Genomic DNA, 11477 nt, shown 5'->3' on the forward strand with positions numbered 1-11477 from the left:
AAAAAAAAAAACAATATTATCAACATAATGAGTATAATATTAAATTTAATGAATATTGTATAATAATTAAATTTATAGATTGTAAAGCAAATAATTTAAGCAAATAACACTAAATCATCAATATAACAAAATTAATAGCCGTTATCTAATACTTCATCAGTCCACGAAAGAACTTTCTACTTTTCCTTGTTGGGATGTACACAAAAGAACTTTATACTTATTTTTGGACTATACCACACTACTTACTTTTCATTTTTTCACCACTCTCAATACTAATTACAACATCTTTTCACAACTCACAATACTCTCAATAATCTTTTCTCCACTCTTAATACATTCAACAATTTTTTTTCTTAAAATTTGTGTCACTCCCTCCTATCCTATGAAGTTCTTTCGTGGACGGAGAGAGTTATAACTATTTTGAACTCTTACGTCCAAATTGTATTATTATTAAAAGTTCATATTTAAATAACCTAAAATTAATTAAAAATCGGGAAAATATGAATAATATAATATATATATATATATATATATATATATAATAACAAATATGTTTATATAAATAAATAAATAATTCGTATACATAAATTTTAAATTCTAATTTCAAGATATATAACAGTTTTTTTTTTCAAATTCATAGTAAAATTAATACAAATTTTATGCTCCTTAGTTGTATTAAAAAAAATACTACAATTAAAAAAATGTTTAAATTTAAAATAATTACAATTAAACAATCATGTAAATTGTTTTGAAATGGAAATATGACATCTTCTTATTTTTTCACCAACAAACAAAAATAAAATGAAACAAAAGAATGAGGTTCAACATAAAAAATAAATGAGAGAGAAGAAAAATATTTTTGACACTTTAAATAATCATAAATTATTTATTTTAAAATTATTTTTTATAATATTTACATCGAATTTGAGATCTTCTTGTATCTTTAATTTAACATTCGTGTTGAATATTGTTTCATGAGTTGAAGTTAACGATTTTTTGAAAATAATTAAAATAGAAAAAGAAGAGAAAAAATTTAGTGAAAAAAATTTAGAGAATAGAAATTTAAGGATAAAAAACCTCAACTTTCATATATATAGATATATAGATAAATGTAAATTATTATCTTCTAAAAGTATATCATTGTTCCTCGTTCTCCTCATATTCGTCGAAGACAAGAGCCATCGAGCTCCCGACTCCGAGAACACTCTTGATATCTTTCAATTATGTGGTCGATATTTATGTTCAAAAATAGATTTTGTCCAAAAAAAAGTAAAAATTTGATGTGTGTGTATATGAAAATAATTTATTTTTTGCAATAGCCTAAATTCTATTTAAGCAATGAAATCTTTGGTGATTGTTGTTGCAAAAATTCAATTGTCGCAAGGGTATAATTAAGGCGTTATTGCCTTCAAATACATCAAGTTTGTCAATTTTCTGATTTACATCATCACTTTTTTTTTGCCAGAAAATACATGAATTTATACTTTGTTTGTAGTTATCCCACCATTTATAATCTCACCCAAATTAATCTGAGGTGGCTGCTAACGTGACAGCCGGAATGGCCAATGTGGCTGTCGGAATTGCCAAATCACACATTAACACACTTCTTTCTCTCTCTCTCTCTCTCTCTCTCTCTCTCTCTCTCTCAGACACACACACAAACCCGCACACACACACACGCACAACCCCACCCCCTTCTTTCTTCTCAGCGTCGTCGTCGTCGCCGCCCTCTCATCCCTTAACCACCCATTCTCTCTCTCTCTCTCTATCAGACACACACACGCGGACAACCCATCCCCCTTCTTCCTTCTCCGGTGACGGTAGCGCCGCCGCCGCCGTTGCCGCCCTCTCATCCCTTAACCACCCCCTATCTCTATATCTCTCTTTTTCTCTCTCTCTCTTTCCTCTGCACACACATACACAACCAAAGTAGCAGCTACCGGCGAAGCGACGACTGTCGCTGCACATCTCCCTCTCCCTCGCTCGACTCTCCTCTGCTTCAGTCGAAACGACGGCAGAGCCGCCGCTGCCGAGCCCTAGGCTCCCAAACCCCAGATCCCTAAATCCAGCCACCCTTTTCCCCAAAATTTCCAGTGAAAACTCTGCCATACACGATGTCACCTCCGTCTGTCCTCTTTCTAAAGTCATAACAAGGCCACTGACGACACGCCTCCTCTCATCTGTTAAACTCTGGCAGGCAGGGGGAAGGGGGAGGCTCCACCGGGCTGGAGAAGTGGTGGCGGTGGGATGGGGGAGGGGGAAGGGGGGTTGGGGAAGTGTGCGTGTGTTTGTGTGTGTCTGAGAGAGAGAGAGAGAGAGAGAGAGGTGTACATATGATTTGGCAATTTCGACTGCCACCTCAGATTTAATTTGGGCGAAATTGTAAATGATGGGATAATTACAAACAAAGTATAAATTCATGTATTTTCTGGCAAAAAAAAGTGGTGATATAAACCAAAAAATTAACAAATTTAATGTATTTTACGGCAATAACCCCTATAATTAAATAAGGATTTCTATATTCACATTAATTCCTTTCCATATGTGAAATTATGTGAGAGTTTTTGCATATCTTGTAATCATCTTTTTATTTCATTAATCTTATGTTTCTCACATTTCTTATCCACATATATCACTTTCTAATTTATTTTATTTTTTTATCAGAAAAAGAAATATATTAAGAACACAATTTGAATGCAAAGAGTACTCAGTTCCTTACAAAAAGATCACTTCAGTGCCAAAAACACCTACGTAACTTACGACTCCAAACACGATCTCAGATTAGACATCCAACGAGCAATAGAAGCATCAAACAAGTTTCGATCCTTTAAAAAAATCCAAGACCAAACTCTAATATTAATCTCATCATGCCTTGGCGAGCTCAAAGACACCACCCTCAAAGACCATTTTATTTATTGTCTTCCAAATAGACCATACCACCCCTATCCAAATTGTAGCAGCAATTTTTGACAGTTTACCTTTTCCAAAAATATCACAAATGTTGGAGAAAATGTATGATAGGATCATAATGAGATACCATATACATATTCAGCCATTTGTGAAATCGTCCCAAACAGAGGAGACGATCTTACATTTAAAGAAAAGGTGAATTGTATTTTCCTCATCCTCTTTGCAAAAAATGCACCTTGAATCTTTATCGTTGAAAATTATTTTTCTCTTTGCAAAAAACGCACATTGAGTCTTCATCGCTTTCTAATTAAAAATCGCTCATTTAACAACCTATATATATAAATACGTGTAATCAATGTGAATTTTCATACCCCATAATATTTTTTGCACCACCAATTTAATTTGATTAATAGTTATATTTTTATTGATCGATTTGATTTGACTAATATTTAAGTTTATCAAATAATGTTGCAAAAAAAAAAAAAGATTGTCAAATAAATATCCAATTTCACATTAGTTTTTGTATGATATTTCAGCAAATGTAAACATATATAAAATGATAGTACTTCTATTCTTTAAACCAAAAAAAATCCAACTTCTATTATTCCCACAAAAATATCACAATTAATTGGCGGATTGACTTAATATTATTCGAACTGCAACGCCAATTTAACTAGTATGCGATTCACGGTGAGTATCAAAATTAAATGACATATTTAAATAAATAAATAAATATATAAATATTAAAAATATAAGCAAATATAAAATATATTTTAAAAATAAAATAAAATAATCCACATCAATTACTCAATAAAGTCCCGAAATTGAAAATGTAAATTTTCAACTTTGTATAAAAGGTAATGATAATTATAGTTATTACACAATTGAAAATTATTTGAACCAACTAGTTATGAAATTGCACTGACAGCCTCGACTCTTGTCCTAGCTCGTCGGAGAGCTAGATTTGCCTCAATTATTTGTCTCTTTCCTTCAGCTTTTCTCAAACTAGCTTCTGCTATTTCAAGAGTTTCCTGAGCTTCTTGTGGATCAATATCACTACCCTTTTCCGCATCATTTACTAAAACATTGAAAATTAATGTTACATATTATTATTGTAGACTATTACACACCACAATAATAATAAATATTTCATAAATAAAAAGTCATATTTGAATTATATTTTTAATATATATAACTAATTATTCATCTACAAAGTTATGTTGAAATTAATTAATACAAAAAAATTATTTTTTTAAAAGGATAAAATATCATAAATATGAGTTAAATTAATTGATAATAACTGTTAATTTAAATATCAATATTTTAATTTGAAACAATGCATAATAACAATATTATCCACTCGATAAGTACAACATTAAATTTAATGAGAAACATATAATAATAATTAAATTTATAGATTATAAAGTAATTAATTTAAGTCAATCTCATTTTGAACAAATTACTAAACCGTTAATATAACAAAATTAATTGCTCACACTTAATATAATTTTGGATACTTAAATTTCCAAATTATATTATTATTTAAAAAAATCATATTTAGATACAAACAACATAAAAATAAAAAGATAACAACACGTATATTTATACAAATAAATAAAGAATAATTCGTACACAAAACATGGCTAAAAATTAAATAAATCTGTATAATATTTTAAATTCTACCTTTTGGATATATAACTAATTTTCATCTACAAATTTATATTAAAACTAATGCAAATTTCATATTTTGAAACTTTTATTTAAAAATTTAAAAGCTCTAAAATGAATTAATATAATCTTCTCCTTCTTAATTGCATTAAAAATTACTATGACTTCAGCCCGAATAGCCCTATTCCATAACAGAATAGTCCGACAATCTAATAAGATTGACCATAAAATATCCTGAAGGGCTGACCCAAAAATAATGTGTTTGTTTGATTATATAAAATTTTTCTCGTTATTTATTTTCTAACTTATGTATTTTGCTTCTAAAAGTTAGTATAATAGTCTCTTCGTCCAATTAGTATTGTCTCATTACTTCTAGGCACAAAGATTTGAAAATTGTAGTTAGTATATAAAGTGTGTGTTGTGGAATATATTTAAGATTATTTTAAGTGGTTTGTATGTAAAATGAGTTGGGCTCATCATTAATAATATTTAAATGGTTAATTTTTTACTAAAAATGTTATGAGACACTACTAATGGGATGTCCCAATATAGTAATTGAAACATAGAGAGTACGATTTTTCCCCCCAAAAATATTTGTGAAATGTATTTTGATTCAATATTCGAAAGGCATGTTCATCATTTTACTTCTCTTTGTTTTAATATAATCATTTAGATGTAGAAATTTTCAAAATGATAATCATTTAAGAAAAATGTATGCATCTCTATTCCTATAAGAATTTAATGATTATATAAGTCAATATTAAAATATCATTTATTTATATGTGCGTGTATATTTTTGTGACAAATATAAAATTGTCAAAAAAAATATATTAGTTGATTTTTTTTTAATAAAATTTTCGAGCTCGATGGCTAACCCGAAACCCTAAAATTTAGGGTTATGGTTGAAAATTTATAGCCCAAAATCCAATATGGCTTACTCGAAACACAATGATTTGGCTTCTATTCCTATTTCTCCAATTCTCAAGTGTGTGAGTAAAATTTTGACGTGTTTGGGATGTTCTAAACAAATGACAAAACGGTGTCATTTTTTATGGTCAATATTGATTTTTTTTTCTCAAAAATACATATCACATTTCTATGATGGGAAACGTAATTTGAATCATTAATACTTCCTTCGGTCCCGACTCCCAATAATGAAAACACAAATTTTTTCGGCACAATGTTGGTCCATTATGTTTAGTGTAAATTTTAAATGTTTAGCGTATTTTGACTTATGCAGCAACCACTCTTCTACCGCCATCTCCGGCCCCTCCGCCATCCTCTCTGCCACCGCCGCTGTGACAACGCTACACCGCCGCCGCCTCTACCGGCTGCACTCCCCCCCTCGACCAGCCCAGCACCATCTTGCATCTGTCCGATTTCTCCTTTGATCCAAACCCAGAACCAACAACAATCCCTTTCATCAGCCGGCCCTTCGTTCGATTTGACCCCCTAAACCCAGAATACACAACAATCTCCTACATCAGCTGCCTATTCGCCCGATTTCTCTCCTAATCCAAACCTATAAACCAACAACAATCATTCATCAGTCGCCCTTTTGTCCGATTTCTCCCTTAATCCAAACTTAGAACCAACAACAATCCCCTTCATCAGGTTCCCATTCGCCTAGTGCCAAAGTCTCTTCGTCCAATTTCTCCTCTAATCCAAATCGTTACCCATTTCCCCCTCTTTGCCGGAAAAATCGTCCATCCACTCAACCTCGCTCGCCGCCCCTTTGTCCGATTTGCAAAGCTAAGTGAAAGGAGTTGGGCATAGAAGAGAGGGTGAGAAATTAGTTTAAAAAATTAGGGTTTAGTTATTTATAATCTATTTAGTTAGGTGATTAACTAGATGTTAATTGTAAATTAATTTTTACTTAAAATAAAAGCATGTCTTGGTACTTGGAACAACCAAAAAGAAAATGGTGTCTTAAATAATGGGAGATAATATAAAGTTGATTATTCAAACCTTTGATTGATATTATTAATAATTTAATAATATTTATCATAATACATAATTTAGGACTTTAAGTGATCTCTTTTTTTTCTAACGCACAATTTATCTATCAACGTCAACTACAGAAGCAAAAATCGGCGAATTAGTTAATTAGGGGCGAATTTATTTAACGCTTTTAGTTGAAGGGGCAAGAATTGCAGAAGTACCTCACAAGCATTATTGTTTAGCAGATGTAACTGGAACACACCGTCACACTCCATTTCTGCTAAGGAGTTCAATTTGTGACTCTGAATCAGTTAAAATGGGCTACGTACAAGAAGCCAGAGAAAATCACGTCAAGAAGAAGGTCGAAGAAGGTAATTTCTTCTGTTATTCAATACTCCATGATTTATCAGAAATCCCCTTAAACCCTATTCGTGCTTACTTTTTTATGCTTTGCTAATTGCACTGCCTTGCGCATTCTTTTCTGATTTGTTTGATAAGGTGTCGTGGCTGTGTTTTTCTTAAACGAGGTGTTTAATTTTTCAGACTTCCATTTCAGTCTTTAATTGCAGGGGGGGAGTGAAAAAATTTAATCTGTCTTTGATTGGAAAACGATGCTATCATGCAGCAAATTTTTTATTTTGATAAATAATTCGTTTTTTAGTATACCTTGGTGAGAAATTAGTGTTTATATATGTTTTTATATGGATACACTGGTGCACGAGGTTTTGAAATAGGGCGAATATAGTCAACGTTGTAGATTGGAAATAATGGATTTTACACGGTAGATAAGCTTGAGAATCAATTACATGCTTTCGGGGGCTCAAGGAAATTTTTGTTTCTGTAACCAAATGCGGGGGTGAGCTTTATAGGAAGGAGGTCAATAGCCACACCTTTTAAGTGCGCGATAAAGTCTTGCTAACTGTATCGTTGCCTGATCCCAATTGCTGGTGCAATGTAGAGCGTTACATAAAACTTCGAGGAGATAAACAAAAGAACCTATTTATCTTACTTCTCATGTTCTTTGCTTTTCGTGTACCAAGATTCCATGCAGACCAACATCAAATTGTAAGTGTTTAAGGCAATAAATCATTCATCTCAATGGGGAAGTAGTAATTCCCTCCTTTTATATGATTTTTATTTGTATCCTCATTTGTATATGATGCTTTTGGGGTTCTCCTGCTATGACAAGTTAGTTATGGCTTAATCTCTGTTTTCATCAATTGACTATACTTTTTCCCTTTTGTTTTGTTTTTGGGTGGGTGGGTGGGGGGGGTGTTCTAATGATAAGTTTACAATTATGCGATTAGAAAGAAGTACGTCTCCTTGAACTTATGGAACACTTGCTCCTTGTGCTGATTTGTATTTAGTGTCTGTAATATAGTCCGTTTAATCAACTGGTTGGTATGCACTTTTTTTTGGTTGCACTATCATATCATATCCAAAGTTGACTTTCAACAGTTTCATCTGTCATTATGAAGTAAGTTGAGGCCAGAAATAATTATTTTGGGTTTCTGAGTTAATTACTATTATGCAAATATTTATTCATCAAATACTCCAGCTTTGCGCAGTAAGATGAAACAGAAAGCACTGAAAGAATGCGATCAATACGTGTCCAAATATGCTGAATGTGCTGTAGGCAGAACATTGTCCGTTGTTTGGAAATGTCGCGGTGAAGCTAAGGAATTGAATACATGCCTCCATCAGTAGTAAGTCAGATTTGTCTCTTTCTTTATATCTTTGCTAGTATTATTTTCTTAAAATTTAATATGGCCTCTTCGTACTTTGTTTGCCGTTTGTTCTGTAGTATATGCTAATAGTGTTGGTATGGAGAAATCGTTATTTGTTTCTACGCGGTTGAAAATTTCCCCCCAATACACACACACACACAGCATCCGGTGCTTTCTTTTTTCTTTCATTATATTATTTTTATTTTGATGTACTTCTTAAGATCTTTGGAGTTTGATGAAAGTAGTCTTGCTTCTTTTTCCTATTCTGTTGTAGGTCTTCTTTTTACTGATTTTTTTACTTTCCCTCCATATCTTGTTCTTATGGGGGTCTTTGATTCATTATACATTTATACTCATAGAAGTGGCTTGGAAAATATTTTACATGCTAATATTGGGTAAAATGGTCTGACTAGAAAAAATAAAATTAAAAAAGTTCCCTAGCTTCCCAACTCACTGGTGGAGGCTCTCAGAGGTGTGTTTGTGCAATCCTTTCTTTTTCTCTTCCCAACTGAAGAAGAATAAAAGGAAAGGAAAAGGCAAGAGTTTCCTGAACTTCTGGAGAGCCACTAAAAAACTGAGGTTACCTGGGAAAGATTTATTGATTAACCGTTAACTGGAGTCTAGTACTTCTTGTTCATTTTTATATGGTTCATTCTAAGAAAGAAAATGAACAAGTACTAGACTCCAGTTATTGTTTCCCATGTCAATATATATATATATATATGTATATATATATATATATAAGAGCATCAAATTTCATACTTGTCAAAGTAGTGAAAAGTATTAATTTCAGTTCAGCCTTAACACAGTATCATGAGAATGAGATATGAAATACTGAGACCCAACAAGTGTTTATATGTACTTAGCATTGCAACTTCTATATTCTCAAGTTCTTGGATCTTTGTATAGTCGCAGCTCTAGAAAACATATTACTATAACTTATGCTGCCTGAGGATACAGTAACCAATTTTCAGCTTCAGCTATCAGAAAGTAAATCAAGTATTCCCGGTGTATGAAATCTCTGACGTTGTATCTGTTTCTTACAGCACAAATGATTCTGTCTTGGAAAAAATGAAGAAAGAATACATGCTTCAACAGGAAGGAAAGGGGTCTTTAAGCCTTTGATTCATTTTCCTACTGATGATTGGAGTATGTTAGCTTCTGCAAGAAGAAAAGTGTGCAGCGTCGCTCTGGGGCCTACGCCTCGTTGCATCCTGCATACGGCATCATTGGTGTCCCTGCAACCTGAGAGTTTATTCCATGCATTTGTTCGTTAATTGCCGCAATATTTTCCTGTACCTGCATTGTCTTTACATTTCGTCGGAGGTGATGAATTGCCAAATATTATAGGATAAATATACTGTTCCTTTCTCTTCGTGTTTGGTGCACTTGAATTATTCCCCTCGAGTCCTCGACGGTTTAACACGGGAAATTATGTGGTTAGTGTGTGTAGCATACTTTTGTTTTTTGAATAAAAAGGTGATGCATCGAAATAAACGTGGCTGAAGTATTAAAATATTAATATACCTCCCAAAAACGAGCCCAAATGTGCTCGATCAAATATGAGTTGAGGCGATTGTGAAGTTGGCGGTTGCAAATGGAGGATCGTTGATAGGGCTGTAAGCAAACTAAGCTGCACGTGAACTATTTGGAGCTCGGTTCGAAAAAAGCTCATTTCGTTTAAAGAAGCTCGATAAATAAACAAACCAAACTTGAGCTTAATAGTATTCGGTTCGTTAGCTCGTGAACATGTTCGTCAAGTGATTTAGCTTGAAAATTATAAATTATTAGTAGATACAACTTATATTTTATCCACTAAAATTAATAATAATTGTTTTAAATCTCTAATTAATTTTGTTTGTTATAAGAAAATAATTAATATATAAAATAAAATAATCAATATTTTGAATATAAATATAAATTTAGAAAGTTCGTATTGGCTCGATTAGGCTCGTGAGCCTAAAAGTATTCGGTAAGTAAAGTTCGGGATTCGATTTGATACTAAACAAACCAAACTTGAGCACACCACTATTCGGTTCGGCTCAGTTCGATTACTCGAGTCCACTATTGTCGAAATTTCGGTGGAGCTCCGGTGCGAGGACGAGATGCGGCCGAGCTACATGAAGCCTCGTTGTTGCCCTTATCTTCCCATTTCGATGTGTTCTCGCCTTCGTCTTCGATGATCATGTTGTGCAAATAATGCGTGTAAACATGATGTCTCTTAATTGCTTCTTCTTTCAAAGACGAGTTGGTCCTTTAACGATTGGCCATCGATTGAAGGACGCTGAAAGCTCGTTCGATATCCTTTCGAACTGCTTCTTATATCAACTTGAATCTCATACTCTTCTTGTCTGAAAGAAAGGGAAGACTTCTCATGAAAGTGGGCAAATCGAGGTAGATGTCGTCGATCAAGTAATACTTCATCGTGTAGTAGGTGTCATTGGCTTGAAATGTGATCGGTGAAGCCATTCCTTCAAGAACTTCATTAAACAACGACGATTTGTATCATTGCCTTGCCCTTATCACCTTTAGTGTTTGCTCCTTACCACGACACCAGACACTTCTTTCATGTTCAGTGCATGCAATCCAGGCTCCCTAGCATCTCAGAGAACCTGTACTTTGCCTCGTGCAGTGCAAGAAGCCTTTCACAATCAGCGGACATTGGCCTCCTCAAGTATTTCGAGTCAAAGAGTTGGACGATAACTCGACAGAATTTGGTCAAGCACTCTAATGATGTAGACTCCGCAATCCACAAGTACTCATTGTATTGGTCAGCCGCTCCTCTATTTGTAAGTTGTTGAATAGCAATTGTGCATTTCTGCAGCGGTGATAAGCTGGATCTACAAGTTATTTATGATTGATGAAATACATGTTTTTTATCCTCATTATTAAGATTTAACCCTTTAAACTAGGTATAAATTAAATAAAATTAGATCAAATATATGTTTTCTATCCTCTTTATTAAGATTTAATCCTTTAAATTAGTTATAAATTAAATAAAGGGAAAATGTGCAGATCCACCCTTGAAGTGGTAGCCCCTATAGCGTATAACCCCCTTACTCACTGTGTGTGCAACTAAACCCCCGAACTCAAAAAAGAGCTCAATTTAGCCCCTCTGACCAAACGGTGTTATCCCACCGATAGTCAACCATATTTTTTTTATTTTTTAATTAAATTGTGGGGCCTACCTTCATCATTCTCTAACACTATCTTTCTCTCTCTCAATTTTTT

General features: G+C 33.2%; 1 protein-coding gene across 1 annotated transcript; it reads left to right on the forward strand.

The window, feature by feature from the left end:
• Positions 1–5736: 5736 nt before the first annotated feature.
• On the forward strand, positions 5737–9743 carry LOC131001705 (uncharacterized). Its single transcript, XM_057928287.1, has 3 exons — positions 5737–6890; positions 8078–8225; positions 9293–9743. The coding sequence occupies exons 1-3, from the start codon at positions 6836–6838 to the stop codon at positions 9369–9371; spliced, it is 282 nt and encodes a 93-aa protein (XP_057784270.1). The 5' UTR covers positions 5737–6835; the 3' UTR covers positions 9372–9743.
• The last annotated feature ends 1734 nt before the right edge of the window (positions 9744–11477 follow it).

This window comes from Salvia miltiorrhiza, chromosome 8 (genome assembly GCF_028751815.1).
Source record: "Salvia miltiorrhiza cultivar Shanhuang (shh) chromosome 8, IMPLAD_Smil_shh, whole genome shotgun sequence".
In the NCBI taxonomy this organism is placed as follows: Eukaryota; Viridiplantae; Streptophyta; class Magnoliopsida; order Lamiales; family Lamiaceae; genus Salvia; species Salvia miltiorrhiza.